We start from the raw sequence: 19838 nt of genomic DNA on the forward strand, positions 1-19838 counted from the left end.
AAATCATTTAAATAGTGCAGACCACTGCATCCAGTCACTGTATTCATGAGCTTATGACCCAGGGTGTGCTTGAGATGGGAGATTCATTTCTCCTGTTCCCTCAGTAAAAATCAGATCTCATATGCTCGTTCTATCTGAAAGTATAAGCTATCTTGAGTGTGAGTCTAAAGTTTAAAGGGTAATTTTGAATACAAGCAAATTTCACTGTACTGCTATCTTTAGAACCACAATAACAAAACTCTATAGTATTTCCATTTACAAAGAGGTCAAGTGGCTTGCCCAAGGTCATAAGCAGTACTCAAACATTTGTCTTCCTCTTTACTTAAAACTTATTTCTCGGTTTCAGTTCCAAATACTTTACAATGTTTACTAAGAATACTTTTTAAAAAAAATAAATTTATTTATTTAGTTTTGGCTGCGTTGGGTCTTTGTTGCTGCGTGCGGGCTTTCTCTAGTTGCAGCCAGCAGTGGTTACTCTTTGTTGCAGTGCGCAGGCTTCTCATTGCAGTGGCTTCTCTTGTTGCAGAGCACGAGAGCACGGGCTCTAGGTGCGTGGACTTCAGTAGTTGTGGCTCGCAGGCTCAGCAGTTGTGTCTCACAGGCTTCAGTAGTTGAGGCACGCAGGCTGCAGTTGTGGCACACGGGCTTAGTTGCTCTGCAGCATGTGGGATCTTCCCGGACCAGGGCTTGAACCCATGTCCCCTGCATTGGCAGGTGGATTCTTAACCACTGCGCCACCAGGGAAGCCCTACTAAGAATACATTTTTTATTCAGTTTCTTCAATTCACGTGAACCTTGAGCAGTAAAGTTAAAACACCCATTTCAATGATATCCCCATTTTATCTATTTTGATAACTTGCCAGGGTTTTATAATATTGCTCTGAGGCCCACATAAAGCAAAATTCTATAGTCAAGCATTCCTTTAAAGAAACATTTTGGTTATCACTTTGGAAAACCAACTTTAAGCCTCTGACAAATACGAAATAAGTAATGTTGTATTTAAAAAGGGAAGGCGGGGGACTTCCCTGTTGGCACAGTGGTTAAGAATCCACCTGCCAATGCAGGGAACACGGGTTCAATCCCTGGTCCGGGAAGATCCCACCTGTCGCGGAGCAACTAAGCCCGTGCGCCACAACTACTGAGCCTGTGCTCTAGAGTCCGTGAGCCACAACTACTGAAGCCCGTGCGCCTCAAGCCGGTGCTCCGCAACAAAAGAAGCCACCACAATAAGAAGTCCGTACACTGCAACGAAGAGTAGCCCCCGTTCGATGCAACTAGAGAAAGCCCGCCTGCAGCAACAAAGATCCAATGCAGTCAAAAGTAAATAAATTTTAAAAAATAAAAGGGGAAGGGGCTGTATTCCTCTAAAATGTCAATGTCATAGAGACCAAAAAAAAAAAAAAAAAAAAAGGGGCTATGAAAAAGAAGGATAAAGAGACATGACAGCTGAATGTAATATCTGATGCCAGACTGGATTTTGTACTGGAGGGGAAAAATGTTATAATTGACTTTTTAGGCTAAAAATGGAATACAGAGACAGCAGATTAAAGTATTGTATCAATGTAAATTTATGAAGTTGGTAACTGCATTGTAGTTATGTAGGAGAATATCCCTATTCTTTTCTTTCTTAAAAATTTTTTTAATGTTTCTTAAGACTCTTTTAATGAATATCCCTATTCTTAACAAATATACACAAGTATTTAGGAGTAAAGAGCCATGATGTGGGTGAACTGCAAATGGTTCAGAAAAAATTGTGTGTGTAGAGAGAGAGAAAGAGAGATTAATAAAGCAAATGGTATAAAATGTAAATAGGTGAATCTGGGTAAAGAATAGATGGGTATTCTTTTTCTTATTTTTATTTTTCAACTTCTTATAAATGTGAAATTATATCTAAACAAAAAGTTTAAAACATCTGCAGATAAAGCCCAATGCTTGAGTTCTATGAAAGCATGTGTCTATAAGAGCAGTTCTCAAACTTTTTGGTCTCAGAATCTCTCTATATTCTAAACAATTCCTGAGAAACTTAAAGACTTTTTAATATGGATTATTTTAAATAATTTACATTTTCAAATATGAACAAAAAATTTAATGAGTGTCATTGTTTTACATTTTTGCAAATCTCATTAATGTCTAGTGTAATAGAAGATAGTTAGATTTTCCTATCTGCTTCTGCATTCAATCTGTTGTGTCATCATACGCCATGCAGCCTTTGGAAAACCCTACTGGATACAAACGGAATGGGAGTGAAAAAAATGGGGGTTTGACTCCTCCTGGCCTCATGACACCACCTCGCAGTTTGAAAACAAAAGGTCTACACCATTATACTACTATAATGTAGTATATTACAGCTATAATTTATTTTAAAATACCTTACATAGACATCCTCATGTAAAGTAATCAGATGAGTTTTAAAACTATACCTTAGGCCTCTAAGAAAGAAACACCCTTCAGGGATGATAAATCAAAGGCCGTACTCCAGAGTTGGCTTCTAATACTGCTTTTGCTATCTTTATTTCTAATCAAACAGAGGCCTTGTAATTAGCAAGATGAATGTTAGAAATGGGTTCTTATTGGTAAATTAGTGATGTTTGGAACATACAGACTGAATAAAAACATTTGGAGATAATCCATACCCTTCCATTAACAGGACATATAAATCTGGAGTCACCCTTTGGAGTGGAACCTAAGGCTGGGTCCACCAAAAAGGTCCTGGGTCTAGTCAAGATTTTGGAGGATTCCGGTGCAGAACACTAAAAGATTCGCATGACAATTTTCAAGACCAGAAATCTTTCACATAAAGAGTGCCTGGAGCACTGAAAAGGACAGAACTGGGACTTCATCAAACTTACAGAACTGGTTATATGACTTACTTGTGTGCATACTTGCTTGCCAACGTCTACATGCAGCAAATGAGTCTTGCTTTCACTGTTCCCTGGTAGCAAGGTTGTGACAAAGGCAATCTATAGCCATCATCTAACTTATCGGTGACTCCCCGATATACTCTAAAAAGAACTTAATAGCCATTCTTAACTGAACTGGCTTAAATCAGTTTGCAATAGATATCTAAAACCTGGTCCCCTGGGCTCCAGTACTCCATTTCTTGATACAAGATCTGAATAAGGCAAGTAAAAGGCAAGTTTCTGAGGCACCAAAGAAGGAAAAACAAGATTCCTATTTCATGTCTGCCCTGGAAGGTACTCAGTTTAACCAACCACTAACAACCACTGAGAGAAGTAACATTTAACCAAAGAAGGGTGGGCCTACCTGTCAGAAAAATAAAGTTGTCAATGAAAATTTCATATCTATACTTCCAAACTGGGTACCATATTTCACACAAAAAGCTACTACTTTCAGAAAATATGAATTTATTTGTAAAGATGATGAAAAAGGATTGGCTAATTTCTACCAGTTAGGACCTTTAAAAAATTTATAAGGAATTCTAGGTTCAGTCAAGATGGAGTAAATATACCCCACCCTATCTTTCTTATTGAATGCACCTAAACAACCTTGGACAGAAAGCATGGAACAATTACCTAAGGACTGAAAAATAATGGTAGTAGGCATTGGGGAAGGACATCAGAACACAAAACCCACCAAATTGGTAATGAATTTTGTTTTTGTTTTTCCTCCCATATCTCTTGGCCTGGAATCAAAAGCAATCTGAAACCTGGAACTGCCTCCTGGGTACAGAGAGAAAGAGCTCTAAGAAAAGCCCTCTATTTCTAGAAAGGGGGCCCCCAACAGATCGGAGTGAATAGGGGATATCTCATTTTTTGGTGTATTTTTTCCACACTCTCTTGTCCCAGCTCCTAAGGAATTCTGCAGTGGCAGCAGCAGTGACAGCAGTGGTGACTGGGCAAGCATATAAAACTCCAAGGGAGGGGAACCCTTCTCTCTGACTAGAGGAACTGAGGTCCCAAGAGCTTAGGAAGAATTCCTGTTGCATTTTACTCTCTATCCTGTTGCCAATTACCCTCAGAGACAGACACAGTCATGGGAAGCACACGGCAGAACACGGAAACTAAAACTCTTGCTTTCTAGCCAGATGACCAAAAAAGGGAGTCCCTAAGGGCCAGAATGTGTTGGGGAGATCTCTTTAAAAAAGAGGGAGCTCAAAAAACAATCCCATTAAGTTGTACATGAATTTGTGGGCTTATCCATGAACTATGCATGGATCCGACACTAAACAGCAGAAGGTGGGTGGGAACTTCCAGGCTGAACCTAACTGGGTTGACTGTTTGCTATAACATCATCATCATCAACAACACAAGTCCATATTCTCCCCAGGATTTAAACTAGATCCAGGGTCATATAACATAACATACAAAACGTCCAGGATACAATCCAGCATTTATCGACATTTAAAGAACCAAGAAAATCTCATATCTCATATGGGAAAAGAAGACAATCAAAGACAGCCACTCCGTGATGATACAGATGTTTAAATTATTAGACAAAGACTTTAAAGCAGCCATTACAACCATACTCCACTAAGTAAGGACAAACACTCTTAAAATGACTGGAAAAATAGAAAGCCACAAGCAAAACCAAAAGGAAATTTTAAAATGAAAAAGTATAATAACCAAAATTAAAGATTCACTGGGTGGGCTCAACAGGAGGACAGAGATGATAGAGGAAAAAGTGAACTCGGAAAAAAAAAAGTGAACTCGAAGACCAATTAACAGAAATTATCCAATCTGAAAAACAGAAAAAAGATGGAAAAAATAAATAAACAGAGTCTCAGGGACCTGTGGGGTAGTATCAAACCTCTGATATTTGTGTCATCAAAGTCGCAGAAAGAGAGGAAATAGTGTTGGACAGAAAACATATTTGAAGAAACAACAGCTGAAAATTCCCTAAATTTGGCAAAAGACAGACACAGATTCAAGAAGATCGGCAAACCCCAAAGAAAATAAACACAAAGAAATTCACACTACAATAAAACTGCTGAAATCTAAAGACAAGACAAATGTTGAAAGTAGCCAGACAAGAACAATACATTTACATTTGGGGGAGCAACAGTCCGAATCACTATAGATTTCTCATCAGAAACCATATAGACCAGAGGGGAGTGGAACATTTTGCAAGTGTTCAAAGAAAATAACTATTAATCCAAAATTCTATATATAGTGAAAATATTTTTTAAGAATAAAAGCAAAATAAAATTTGCAGTTGAAGGAAAACAGAGAATTTGCTGCCAGAAGTTCTGCTCTAAAGAAATACTTAAAGCAAATTCTTCATGTGGAAGGGAAATGTTACCAGAGGAACTTCAGACTTCAAAAAGGAACAAACAGTAACAGAAAGGGTAATGATAAGAGTATTTTTTTCTCCTCTTAAGTTCTTTAAAATATGTGTGACATTTGAAAGGAAGTTTTCAGTGTTTGTAGATGTAATACATAGGACAAGTACAACATAAGGTGAGAGGTAAAGGATGCTATATGTGGGATGGTTTTAACAGTTCTCTTGAAGTGGTAAAATATTATTTCTGAGTACACTGTAAAGAGCCAAGCATATATACTGTAATCTCTAGAGTAACCATTAAAAAAACTATACAGAGATATCTCTAAAAATCCAATAGAAAATTTAAAAAATACGAATTCAAATAATCTGAAAGGCAAAAAAGAGAACAGAATAAAAACAGAGGAAGTAAAAACAATTATTAAAGTGACAAATCCAAACATAACAATTATATTAAGTGTAAATAGTCTAAATATACTGATTAAAAGACAGAGAATGTGAAAATGGATTAAAACCCAAGACCCATCGATTTGCTATCTCCAAGAAACCCACTTTAAATATAACGATATAAGTAGGTTAAAAGTAGAAAATGGGGGCTTCCCTGGTGGTGCAGTGGTTGGGAGTCCGCCTGCCGATGCAGGGGACACGGGTTCGTTCCCCGGTCCGGGAGGATCCCACATGCCGCGGAGCGGCTGGGCCCGTGAGCCATGGCCGCTGAGCCTGCGTGTCCGGAGCCTGTGCTCCGCAACGGCAGAGGCCACAACAGTGAGAGGCCCGCGTACCACAAAAAAAAAAAAGTAGAAAATGATGGCTTCCCTGGTAGTGCAGCGGTTAAGAATCTGCCTACCAATGCAGCGGACACGGGTTCAAGCTCTGGTCCGGGAAGACCCCACATGCCACGGAGCAACTAAGCCTGTGCGCCACAACTACTAAGCCCGTGTGCCACAACCACTGAAGCCTATGCGCCTAGAGCCCATGCTCCACAACAAGAGAAGCCACCACAATGAGAAGCCTGCGCACTGCAACGAAGAGTAGCCCCAACTCGCTGCAACCAGAGAAAGCCCACGCCCAGCAACAAAGACCCAACTCAGCCATAAATAAATAAATAAATAAAAAGTAGAAAATGACATACCATGTAAACACTAATAAAAAGCTGCAGTAGTTGTATTCACATTGGACAAAGTAGACTGTGGAGCAAGGAAAATTACCAGGAATAAAAAGGGTCATTACATAATGATAAGTGAGTTAATTCATTAAGAAGACATAACAATCCTGGGACTTCCCTGGTGGCCCAGTGGGTAAGACTCTGTGCTCCCAATGCAGGGGACCCGGGTTCGATCCCTGATCAGGGAACTAGATCCCGCAGGCATGCTGCAACTAAGAGTTTGCCTGCTGCAACGAGGATCTCATGTGCCGCAAGTAAGACCCGGCACAGCCAAAATAAATGAATAAATAAATATTAAATTAAAAAAAAAAGACATAATCCCAAATGTGTAAGCATCCACCTAATAAAAGAGCCTCAAAGTAAATGGAGCAAAACCTAACAGAACTGAAAGGAGAAATAAACTCACGATTACAACTAGAAATTTCAACACTCCTCTCTCGGTAATCAATAAGAGAAGACAGGAAATCAGCCAGGATATAGACGAACTGAACAACACTATTAGCCAACGTTATCTAAATGACATTTACAGAACACTCTACACAAAACCAGCACAATATATATTCTTTTCAAGTGTACCTGGGAAATTCACCAAAATAGAACATATCAAACCTTAATAAATTTTAAAAAGCTGAAATCATACGAAGTATGTTCCCTGATCATAATGCAATTAAACTAGAAATCATTATTAGAAAGACAACTGCAAAATATCCAAGTATTTAGAAAGCAAAACTTCTAAATAATTCATGAGTCAAAGACTAAGCTGCAAGGGAAATTAGAAAATATTTTGAACTGAAAGAGAATGAGCAATATATCAAAATTTGTGCGGTACACAAAATTAGTGGGGTCCTTCACAGAGGTAAATTTATAGCATTAAATACTAATACTTGACAAGAAAGGTCACAAGTCAACAATCCAAGTTTCTGCTTTAAGAAACTAGAAAAAGAGCAAAATAAAGCCAAAGCAAGCATCAGAAAAAAAGAGCAGAAATCAATGAAATTGAAAACAGAAAACAAAACAAAAAAATCAATGAAACGAAAATCTGGTTCTTTGAAATGACAGTAAAATTAATAAACATCTAGCCAAACTGGCCAAAGAAAAACAGACAACAGGCACAAATTATCAATATGAGGAATAAAGGCAATACCACTATAGATCCCACAGACACAAAATTAAGGAAGGATGTTGTTTGACAACTTAGATTAAATGGACCAATTGCTTAAAAGCTACCAACTACCAAAACTCACTCAAGGAGAAATAACAACATGAAGAGTTCTATAACTATACGCAAATAACTTAAAGACACTTCCTCTTTTAATATATATTTGCATTCATTTGGTGGCTTTACAATTCAAAAGTCTAATTCACATGTTTGCTAAAAAATATACAAATTTCCACTGATAGTAACGCAAAAGAACATACACTGTGTTGTATTCAACTCAATTTTTATCAGTACTTCTTGATATCTCATTAATGTGGATAGTATGTCCACTCTTCAAGGATCTCTGCTCATCAAAGTAAATCAAACATATTACTTTATATTGATATTTATATCAAGTGAATTATTAACTATAGCAGAAGAGTATTACTTGAATAAGTACTCAATGACATACATACTAATGTTTAAATCCTGCAAAGCAGGACAACTCATTTCAAACAACTGAGGTGATCCTTAAAAGTTGTGTAAAAATCAAGTATCTATTACTTACATAATATACTGAAAAGTACTGAAAAGTGCTAGATAAGTATTATATATGAGACTGAACCAAATGAAATTGCCAATTATCAACTGGTTCAACCTAGAACAATGTAAGTAAGCATTCCTTGTTTTCTATATGATTCAGTGTTCTCAAGAGTTCTAGTCACTTCTACCAGAAAGGTTATTATAGCGTTGGGGACCGAAGTTCATTTTACATTTACCAAACGTATCCTGGAGATGTTTCATGACGAAAGTCATTTGCAAAACTAGGATATGAACATATATACGAGGAAAGGAGTACTGTACTTTACGTAGCTAGAGAACCTTTGTTTGACCTCCACTTTCCAGGAGTCTGCTATTATTAACTCTTAAAAAAAAAAATAAGCTCTGTTATTCAAAACGTGGAATCAGGGCTTCCCCGGTGGCGCAGTGGTTGAGAGTCCGCCCGCCGATGCGGGGGACGCGGGTTCGTGCCCCGGTCCGGGGGGATCCCACATGCCGCCGAGCGGCTGGGCCCGTGCGCCATGGCCGCTGAGCCTGCGCGTCCGGAGCCTGTGCTCCGCAACGGGAGAGGCCACAACAGTGAGAGGCCCGCGTACCGCAAAAAAAACACGTGGATTCACTATAGAGTAAGGATTAAGATCCACAAGGCTCAAGTATGAAAAAGAGAGAATGCAACAAAATTACTAAGATCACATCATTCCTCTGCTCAAAACCCTTCAATATCTTATCTCACTGAATCTCACTATGGCCTTTACCCATTTCCTGCTACTCACCTGCCTCCTTTACTCCAGCCCCCGTAGGCTTTTCTTGCTGTTCCTAAAACTTGCAGGTACACTCTTCTCCTCAGGGCCTTTGTACTAACTACTCCCTCTACCAGGAATGCTCTTCTCAAAGATATCCACACAACTCACCTCCTCATCTCCTTCGGGTCTGCTTAAATGTCATCTTCTCAAAATCGCCTTTTCTGACCGACCTATTAAAACAGTATCCCTAGGGACTTCTCTGGTGGCGCTCCCAATGCAGGGGGCCGGGGTTCAATCCCTGGTCCGGGAACTAGATCCCCCATGCATGCCACAACTAAGAAGCCCACCTGCTGCAACTAAGATCTGATACAACCAAATAAATAAGTAAATAAAATAAATAAAACAGTATCCCTACTACAAGACAAAAAAAATTTTTTTTGGTTTATTGTCTGCCTTTCTCCGATAGAATATAAACTACAAGGAAGAGAGGCCTTTGTTTAATGCATTGCTATATCCTCAGAGTCTAGAACAGCAGCACCTAGAATCTGCTGAACAAGATTGGCACAAAGACTGTATATATGCCTCCAATTAAAACTCCCCTCACAGATACTAAAAAAGAGGTAAGAAAACAGTTTGGAACCCCGCGCGCTCTGTAACTTAGAACGAAACAACTACCCTCTAGAAGAAAATATTTTATTTTCAACAAAATATACTAACGAATGGCTGGATTCCCTAAAAACAAAACATTAATGCTAAGCGCACACATGCTGCAAGTCTGTTGGTACTGAATGCTTTGGTTTATCACCCAAGACTTGTGCTAAGTCATTTTCCTACGAACCAAGAAATTCTGGCTAAAGATACTTAAGGAAAAATAAAAGCGGAGTTAACCTATTAATGCTGTACAAGGATTAGGAAATACAGGATATACGAGTCCAAAGCTCACAGTACAGAGTGAGAGACCAGAAATCGAAATTGGGAGTGTTTGCCCCCTAGAGACACTGAGAGAGACAAAGTCCACAAAGGACTGCACCCCTTTTCTTGGCGCTAGGCATGGCATGAACACTCATTCCGGGGGTGCAGGGGGGCATGGAGTTTGGGACTGTGAGGCCTGTTTAGGATTGGAGTGGTGTATCCGGGCCACTCTCCTCTGCACAGACTTTCGCTCAGGAGAAAAGAGAGTGCCGACTGCGCCTACCAGCTCCCAAAAAGGCTTGGGGGAGGGGTGATGAAGGCAGACCCCTCCCCTTCCCCAAGGCAAGCCCAGGGCCCGCAGGGCTACCCAGTGTCCCGGCTCACCCGGCTCCCGGTTGATCTCGATGTCGAAGTGACACTGCGGCCGGTCCTGCGCCCCCATCGCGACCGAGGCGGCGGCAAGAGCTGGGAGAGACGGGGAGGAAAGCGGTCAGGGCGCGGGGCTAGGGCGGAGCCCGCGCCTCAGTTACCTCCCGCTGGCCTGGTGCGACAGCGCCCGAGGCCGAGACCAGCTCCCTCTCACCCCAGGCCTCCCGGCCCCCATGGAGCGCGCACACACATGCAGACTAGCTCTTCACCTGGCTGGCCTCCAGCCTGAGCTGCTCCCCGTGAGCAGAGAAGAAACTGCTGCCACCACGGCCGAAGCCCAACGCCACTAACAGACCACCACCCCCGCCCCCTGGCCCGGCCTCCCAGTGCCACGCTAAACCCCGCGAGAGTCGGGACAAATACCGCGAGAGTACGGTCTCGAAGGCGGTGGGTAACCGAAGGGGGTGAGCTTACGTGGGCGTGCCTTGGAGCTCGAAGAGCCTCCAGCCTCGGCGCTCCTATTCCTGAGCTGGCCCTGTTTTGCCCCGCCCCTTTCCCCCCGTGTACGTTGGAATCGGTCGCCCAATCTGGGAGACCCGGACGCGGCTGTGCTCTCTACGTTCTGTGGTCCTTTCTCAAGGGCTGTGTCTATGTATTTGCAGATAGCGCGAGGCTTCCCTGTTTCCGAATCTGTGAAACAGTTGGGAGATTGAGGTTGTTGAGGTTTAGTAGAGCGACAGAGCTTTGGTTTTCTTTTTCTCAAGGAGTAGTTATGGCACTATCCCGTTAGACCATTTGTCTCACTTCAAAGGCCTATTGTGCGTTCGTCCGCGCTTTGGGGCCAGCGTCACTGGTACAGTTGTGTTCAAGGCCACTCTCCCTCTTTTGTGAAGTGTTAGTTCAAGACCTTTGCCCTTATTTTAATCGCGTTCTTCGTCTTATAGAATGCAAGGGTTCTGGATACTAACATGTTGTTAGATGATATATGTATGTTCTGAATACAACTCTCTTGTTAGGTTTATGTAAGTGCGAATATTTTCTCCCAATCTGCATCTTGTCTTTTGTTTTGAAAGTGGCTTGTGCAAAGCAGTTTTTAGTTTTTGATTAAATCACTTGATCAATTTTTTTCTTTTATGGCTTGTGCTTCTTTGTGTAGGAAATCTCTGCCTACCCCAAGCTCGAGAAGGTTTTCTCCTATGTTTTCTTTTAGAAGTTTTGTAGCCCAACCTTACACCATAGGTGTAAGTCTATGATCTATTAGAATTTGTGGATGTGGGGTCAGGTAGAAGTTGTGGTTCATTTCTTTTCCCCGTAGGTCTATACAGTAGTTCCACCACTATTTGTTGAAAAGACTTTTATCCATTGAATTACCTTGGCTTTGTGACCACGTATGTGCGATTCTATTTCTGGACTCTATTTGTTACACTGATGTATCTTTAGGCTGGGGACACACTGTTGGGTTGTAGTTGTTGTTTTCCATTATTTTCTTAAAATTGTAAAATATACATAAAATTATCTTTTAACTGTTTTTAAGCTTACAGTTCAGAGGCTGTTAACTACATTCACATTGTTGTGCAACCATCACCACCATCTATCCATAAGACAATTTTCATCTTGTAAAACTAAAACTCTGGGGACTTCCCTGGTGGCGTGGTGGTTAAGAATCCGCCTGCCAATGCAGGCGACACAGGCTCGATCCCTGGTCCGGGAAGATCCCACGTGCCGCGGAGCAACTAAGCCCGTGCACCACACCTACTGAGCCTACGCTCTAGAGCCTGCGAGCCACAACTACTGAGCCTGCATGCCGCAACTCCTGAAGCCCGTGTGCCACAATTACTGGAGCTTGAGCACCTAGAGTCCGTGCTCCACAAGAGCAGCCACCGCAATGAGAAGCTGGCACACCGCAACGAAGAGTAGCCCCCGCTTGCGGCAACTAGAGAAAGCCCACGTGCAGCAACGAAGACCCAAAGCAGCCAAAAATAAATAAATAAATAAAAATTAAAAAAAAAACGAAACTAAAACTTGGTACCAATTAAACAATAACTCCTCATTTTTCCCTCTACCCAGGATCTTGTAGCCACTCTCTACTTTGTTTGTTTTTGTTTTACTTTATTGTGGTAAGAACACAACATGAGATCCACCCTCTTTTTTAAAAATTTTTTGGCCATGTCATGCAGCATGTGGGATCTTAGTTCCCCAACCAGGGATCGAACCCACACCCTGTGCAGTGGACGTGCAGAGTCTTAACCACTAGACGGCCAGGTAAGTCCCAAGATCCACCCTCTTTAACAGATTTTTAAGTGTTCAAGCTGTCTAATAAAGGGGGCAGCTGCCATCCCACTCCAGCTGATGGTTGCCACATGGATCTGTAACCCAGCGTTGCTAGAAAGCCAGGCTTTTATAGGAAATCCTCTTGTTTTTTAAATATTAGCAACTAATTCAAAACTAAATACATTGCACAGCACCCACCATATCTGCTGATCAGATTAGGCCCATGAACAGCCTACTTGGCATGGAGTATGAGCACAAACCACATGAACAGTAGAGGAGGGAGGAGACCAATGATGAGTTAGAACCCTACAGATGGCAGAACGGGTGGGGGAGCAGGCTCCCTTCCAGACTTGAGAAGGCCTAGAAAGGGCCAGAGCCTTCAGCTAACACACAAAGCTAACACACTTGGTTGTTTACCATGTGCCCAGCTCTCAACTGCATTATCTCCATCTCACAACATCAGGAGGCGGATACTACTTTCATTATCCCCATTTTAGAGCTGAGGAAACAGAGCTTTCAGAGGTTGTGTTAGATCTGAGACTCAAAATGAGGTCTCTCTTCACTGTTTACATGTTACAGCCTCCCTGGGTTGCAACCCTTGACTCCAACAAAAGGTTTTAATTTGGGGTTCACAAGAATCTCTTTGCCTCATTTAACAGATAAGTCTCAAAGAGGGAAAGTTCTTTATAGAACAAAGCTAATAGAGGCAAAAAGAACAATAAAATAGAAAATCACCATTATGTAATCCCTGAGGAAGTAACAGATCAAAGCTGGGTAGATCATAATTTAAGTGAAGGGCTATCAGGAACTTGATAATAAATCAGATTAGGTTATTTCCTGATGTGATGTGAAAGCAAGCACTTCTTATGATGTATTCTTGCCAAAAATATTAGAACCTGAGTCTGAATGAGCCTCTACCAGTTTATAGGAAAAGTGGGCGATTAGTGGGACAGATATAATGATACCACAGGGATACAACAGAAATGTGAAAAATTTTAGAGCAAATGAGCTAGTTTTTCCAACAAATGGCAAAGAAAAGAAAAGGGAACTGTTAAGTATTTTTAGAGACTTAAGGGACATCAACAAAATGCAGGGTGTAAATCTTGTTTGGATCCTGATTCAGACACATCAACAAAAACACATTTTGTGGGAACAAAAGAAAATTGAACATCGTGGAATTCAGGGCATGCTACTCCAAAATATGGTACCTTGGCATATTGAATATTTCAAGCTGAAGGAATCTGAGAAATGGCAGATGCTGGAAGGACTCTCAGACCTTCTCCCATGAAAGAGGTCATGAGACCCTCATATTAGAAGTGTCCTCCCTACATCCAGAGGGACACAGATTTTGAAAAGGCCTTACTAAGTTCCCTCCAGTTTACTACACCTAGCTCATAACCTTATGTCCTATCACATTTTTCCATGACTTTCTACTTTTCATCAAACTTACTATAAAAATGCTCGGGTTTAACTGCTTCTTTGGGTCTTCATTTCCTTATGAAGGCTCCCATGTCATATAAAACTTATATTAAATAAATTTGTATGCTTTTATTAATCTGTCTTTTGTTATAGAGACCTAGCCAAGAACCTTCAAAGGATAGAAAGAAAAAGATACTCTTCCTCCCCTATCACATCTTCTATTAGATGATGTTAGATAATAATTAAGAATAACTATTAATTGTGTTAGCAATGATAATGGTGTTGTTACATATATTTTTAAGTCTTTACACTTTTTCTCAAAAACCAAATGGAAGACTTATTACATGAAAATTTCTATACCTCAATATCAGTCTTTTGTGGAAAGGCAAGCTTTATTTCAAAGCAACCTGAAAAGAGCAGTCAGGGGGTCCACAACCACAAACTGGTAGGAGGGCACACACAGTTACATGTCCATTGGCAGGGTCTCAGTCGGGAGTCTCGCCCAATACCTGCTCAGTTTCCTCTTCACGTTGAAACTGAAAAGGTAGACTCGAAGATGCCCCTGATGTCCGAACACACTTATTTCAGGAAGGAGGACACCTGGAGTCAACTTAATTGAGCGAATCCGCTTAATTATTAAAATAAATATTCTCTCTGAGAATATGGTTAATTTAGTAGCTTTCTTTGCATTTTCACATTTTTAAAAGAGCTACAGAGGTTCCATTCACCTTCAAAGCAGGTGAGTTGGTAAGAATCCTACCTCTATTTCCTAGGAAATAGATTACATTTGATTACTCCTCACAACAGCCAACTGGAAGATTATTCCATTGCTTTTGAAGCACTGGTTGGGTTGGCGTCTGCGATGGTGGCCAAATAAATGAGATTTCTGTGTAACACATGCTGGTACCTATGGGTAAAAAACAGGTAAAAATTAGACGTTTGCTTTTACTGAACATGAACAAAAAACTGGAAAAGAATTTATCCACCCTAGTGAATGGCTCATCCACTGACTGGATCACTCAGTGTTGTCAACCTTCTTATTTAACATATTGAAGGAAAATACATCCAGAATCTTACCTGTTCTCACTTCTCACTTCCATAGCTACCTCTCTAGGCCAAGCCACTATCACTTCTTGCTTGGACTGCTGGAGCAGTCTCCTAACCTGTCTCCCTGCTCTACCTTTGCACCCCGACTCTAATTATCCGCATAGCAGCCTGAGTGATCACTGTACAATTTAGGTCAAGACCATGTCATACCTCTGTTCAAAACCCTCCAAAGGCTCCCATCTCATTACGAGTAAAGCTGAGCCCTCATGGCCTATAAGGCCCTATATGATCAGGGCCTCTAGTTACCCTCTCTGATCTCATCTCCTACCACTTTCCCTTTACTCACCAAGTTCTAGCCAGAGTGGCCTCCTTGCTATGACTTGGAGATATCCAGCACGCTCTAGCCTGGGGGCTTTTCCACCTGATACTCTCTCTGATTCACGTATCTGCATAGCTGCTCCCCCACCTAAGGCATCTACTCAAATGTCACATCAAAGATACCTGGTATAAAGTAGTGCTCTTCCCCCCACTTACCCTGCTTTATTCTTATTCGAAGTGCTTATTAGTATGTGCCTAATTATATGACTCTACAGTCTAGAAGGTAAGTTCCATGAAAGCAGAGCTGGTATCTGTTTTGGTACTGATTCCCCAATGGCTGAAACAGTGCCTGGTACTCAGTATTACTTATAAAATATCTTGAACAGGGAATTCCCTGGCAGTCCGGTGGTTAGGACTTGATGCTTCCGATGCAGGGGGCACGGTTTTGATCCCTGGTCGGGAAACTGAGATCCCGCATGCCACACAGCACCGCCCCCCCCAAAAAAAATTTTTTTTGAACAAACTTAAAGAAGGGACAAGACACTTCCATGATCAATGCACACTTACTGTAATAGCGATTCTCAATCAGGGGGTAGAGCTCTCCACCTAGGAAGACAAATCAGGCTAGGGGGCAGGAAGCGTGGACGGTGCAGTGTGAAACGGTCCATTAGGAGATTTTGATAACTTTCTTACCCCATAGTTCGAGAATCACTGCACCAAATGGAGTGTTTTGCAACTATTTTCCATATAGAAAAATGAGAGTGTTTACTATAAACTGTACAAAAGCAAAGTACCAAATGCCAGTGTCCAATGTAAAGACTTACCCAAAGATGGATATCTCTACTATTCCACTGAGCTGTTCAGTGAGGGATTGTAGGTTACTTTTTTAGGGGGTGGGAAAAGCATGGCTTCGGTAACAATGAAATCAATTTTTTTGTTTCTGTAATAAATGGGGCATAATTCCTGGAACGACATTTAGAAGAGGTTGTTTTCTCTCATTTTGGCATACAGCTAGAGGGCACGTTAAATTACTGTGCCAAATTTACCTCTGTCTTAACCTGGAAATCTTTTATTGGTCTTTGCATGTGTTACAAGAAAAGTATGAGCCAGGGTTCCACGACCAGAAAGCAGCCACTGCTCTCATCATCTCCGGACACTAGTTTTCCGAGCGCTTTCCTCCCCATCCCTGCTGTCATCGGCTGACATGGCTTCACGTGAAGCAGTCTTTGTAATGAGCATAATTCAAGTTTTGAAGAGGGAGCCACGTCTGACTCCAAGCTTCACAGTGCACTGTCCGTATGGTCTTGGGCAGGTAACCTCTCTGAGCCTCATCTGCGATCAATCACTCAAGACTCCTAGTTCAGGTCAGCTGCTGTATTCCTATAGTTTGGCTTCCCCGCCAAACTCATTAGTCAGGGGAATAGGGAGGGGACTTACTGGACGCATTCATTCGCCCGGCCTTTGTTCTGATATTCCACAATACAGCGGATCAACTGATCATTCTCCTCGAGGAGCTGAAAGATCAAAGGGTCAGTGCAGCACGACATCAGGCCGGCGGGGACAACTGCCTCCTTCCCCGCCCCCGCCCCAATGCCGGGATTTCCAGCCCCTGCGCCTCTGTTGACTTCATTCCCATCTGACGGCAAGTCACCCTACGCACACCAGTCTCAGCTGCTCACTCCAGGAAGCTTCCAGCACCCGTAGCACTTCGGGGTCTCTGCTAAGATCGCTCTGCCCGCATTAGCGCTCACCCGCTGGATCGTCTCCTGATTGACTTCCGCCTTGCCTCTCAGCCAGTCCGGCACGAATGCCACCGACATCCCGGGAAGCCAGGTTGGAAGGCTGCCTCACGCTTGCAGACCCCTGCGCGTCTAGACCAGAGCTGACCAGCAGCCCTAGACGCCCTACAGCCGCAGCAAGGACCCAAGATAAGTGAGCATACGCTCTCGACGTTGATTGGGTCCTCCCACCTAGCGGGCGGGGAACAGGCGGAACGTCATTTGTGATTGGGTGCGCAAGAGCGATTCTCAGCGTCCTCCTCCGACTCTGCCCCTGGGGCTTCGGTGCTGTTTGTGGATCTTTTGAGTTTGCGCAAGCTAGCCACCAGGGGCGGGGCCCGGCGTCAGCTCCTTGCCTTTTAGGCTTTGGGCCCTGCTTGTCTGCCGCAGCGCCTTATCAAGGCTGGAATATGGATATCTGGCTCCAAATCCACACCTCTTTCAACACCACTCTGGTGCCTCCAGGCCTGCGTCTGGAGCCTGAACCCTGGGCATTGCCTTCTGCCAAGCCAAACCCTGCAGGGCCAAAGAAAACACCAGTGTCAGATTTACCCTTTGCTGAAGGAGAAACTCGCCTATAGGCCTCTTTTTCCTTTGGGCCCTTCTTTTTTTTTTTAAATCAGATTTACAACCCTAAAAAGCACTATTATTTCCCCCAATTTACAGATGAGAAAACAGAGGTTAAGTTACTTGCCCAAGATCTCATAGCTACTAAGGGCAAAGTCAGTATCTGAACAGAAGCAGTCTGGCTTTAGAATTTTTGATCTCAACCACTGCACTGCACAGCCTATGCACCATACTGCGGAGGTGGTTTGCTGCAAGATAAAGGGAGGAAGCTGGGCCAACCTCTTGGGCCACCCTGTTACTGCTGGCAACCACTAAAACTCTGAATTGGTTGTCTTCTCTTTCGTCTAGTCCATCCATGGTAAACATGGGAGCAAGGTTGGTTTTCTCTGTAGCAGAGAGTGAGAAGCAGCCACTTAATTTAGGAGGCAGATCTTGGAAGACTTTACTCCTCAAAAAGGGTATCAGGGCATTTCTGACTTCTAGAGCTTCATTTTCCTGAGTGGTGGCCCTGATCCAGAGCAGGCTCATCTGCTTTGCTGCGCTCTCCCTCCACAATTTCCTTATTCATCCCTCGGAGGAGGTTTCATCCCATGTAACAGAGGGCTAAGTGTGAGTGATAAATTAGCTGTGGATGTGTACAGTTTGAGGTGATGTCTAATGGAGATGTTGAAGTTTGTGGCTGGCTGTTTGGCTGGAACTCAGGGCCAAGGACTGGGCTGGTGATGTAAACTTTGAGAAGGATCACTTGTGGAAACTGGCATCATCCTTGAAGCTACTTTGTCACCCTTTCACATCCAATTCATTACCAAGTCCTGTTGATCTTGCTCCTATATTTCTCTGCAGCCTGCCCAGTTCTCTTCCTTTTTACCACTGTTCCTGCCTAAGCTCCAGCTTCATCCTCTCTTGCCCAGTCAACTGCACTGGCATCCCAGCTGGTCCTACCACAGTTTCCATGAGCCTTCTCCACTTTGATCTTAACATCAGCAGCCAAAGTGATTTTTACAAAATGCAAATCCAATCAGTTTTCCCCTGTCCCAAACTCTATCATGGCCTCCAAGAGCCTATATGGTCTTACCTCTTCTTCTCTCTCTAGTGGCTCTCACTCTACTCCTTTACTCTCTAAACTCTGAGTTTCAGCCAAAGCAGTCTTGAGGAAAAAAGCAGAGCTGGAGGAATCAGACTCCCTGACTTCAGACTATACTACAAAGCTACAGTAATCAAGACAATATGGTACTGGCACAAAAACAGAAATATAGATCAATGGAACAGGATAGAAAGCCCAGAGATAAACCCACACACCTATGGTCAACTAATCTATGACAAAGGAGGCAAGGATATACAATGGAGAAAAGACAGCCTCTTCAATAAGTGGTGCTGGGAAAACTGGACAGCTACATGTAGAAGAATGAAATTAGAACACTCCCTGACACCATACACAAAAGTAAACTCAAAATGGATTAGCGACCTAAATGTAAGACCGGACACTATAAAACTCTTAGAGGAAAACATAGAGGAAAACATAGGAAGAACACTCTTTGACATAAATCACAGAAAGACCTTTTTGATCCACCTGCTAGAGTAATAGAAATAAAAACAAAAATAAACAAATGGGACCTAATGAAACTGCAAAGCTTTTGCAAAGCAAAGGAAACTACAAACAAAACGAAAAGACAACCCTCAGAATGGGAGAAAATATTTGCAAACGAATCAACGGACAAAGGATTAATCTCCAAAATATATAAACAGCTCATGCAGCTCAATATTAAAAAAACAAACAACCCAATCCAAAAGTGGGCAGAAGACCTAAATAGACATTTCTCCAAAGAACACATACAGATGGCCAAGAAGCACATGAAAAGCTGCTCAACATCACTAATTATTAAAGAAATGCAAATCAAAACTACAATGAGGTATCACCTCACACCAGTTAGAATGGGCATCATCAGAAAATCTACAAACAACAAATGCTGGAGAGGGTGTGGAGAAAAGGGAACCCTCTTGCGCTGTTGGTGGGAATGTCAATTGATACAGCCACTATGGAGAACAGTATGGAGGTTCCTTAAAAAACTAAAAATAGAATTACCATATGACCCAGCAATTCCACTACTGGGCATCTACCCAGAGAAAACCATAATTCAAAAAGACCCATGCACCCCAATGTTCACTGCAGCACTATTTACAATAGCCAGGTCATGGAAGCAACCTAAATGTCCATCGACAGACGAATGGATAAAGAAGATGTGGTACATATATACAATGGAATATTACTCAGCCATAAAAAGGAACGAAATTGGCTCATTTGTAGAGACACA

General features: G+C 42.2%; 2 protein-coding genes across 7 annotated transcripts in view; both read right to left on the minus strand.

The window, feature by feature from the left end:
* Positions 1–10524, minus strand: part of NKTR (natural killer cell triggering receptor) — a 46184-nt gene extending 35660 nt beyond the window's left edge. For all 6 annotated transcript variants that reach the window (XM_082662683.1, XM_082662684.1, XM_082662682.1 and 3 more), the window contains exons 1-2: positions 10396–10524; positions 10142–10222 (exon numbers count right to left, since the gene is read on the minus strand). In XM_082662683.1, the coding sequence (XP_082518809.1) occupies positions 10142–10199 (58 nt within the window). In that variant the 5' untranslated portion in view covers positions 10200–10222; positions 10396–10524. The remainder of the gene's footprint in view (positions 1–10141; positions 10223–10395) is intronic.
* Positions 10525–14068: 3544 nt separating this feature from the next.
* Positions 14069–17096, minus strand: SS18L2 (SS18 like 2). The gene is made up of 3 exons (XM_082664087.1): positions 16933–17096; positions 16619–16695; positions 14069–14723 (listed from the first exon to the last, which is right to left on the minus strand). The coding sequence occupies exons 1-3, from the start codon at positions 16999–17001 to the stop codon at positions 14636–14638; spliced, it is 234 nt and encodes a 77-aa protein (XP_082520213.1). The 5' UTR covers positions 17002–17096; the 3' UTR covers positions 14069–14635.
* Positions 17097–19838: the final 2742 nt, after the last annotated feature.

The sequence above is a fragment of the Grampus griseus genome (assembly GCF_964374135.1).
Source record: "Grampus griseus genome assembly, chromosome: 10".
NCBI lineage: Eukaryota > Metazoa > Chordata > Mammalia > Artiodactyla > Delphinidae > Grampus > Grampus griseus.

Coding starts and splice junctions, on each gene's coding strand:
- SS18L2 (XM_082664087.1), bottom strand. CDS start 17,001: ATGTCGGTGGCATTCGTGCCGGACTGGCTGAGAGGCAAGGCGGAAGTC. Junction 16,696..16,932: donor ATCAGGAGACGATCCAGCGG/GTGAGCGCTAAT, acceptor TTGATCTTTCAG/CTCCTCGAGGAGAATGATCA. Junction 14,724..16,618: donor CGGGCGAATGAATGCGTCCA/GTAAGTCCCCTC, acceptor TTTTACCCATAG/GTACCAGCATGTGTTACACA.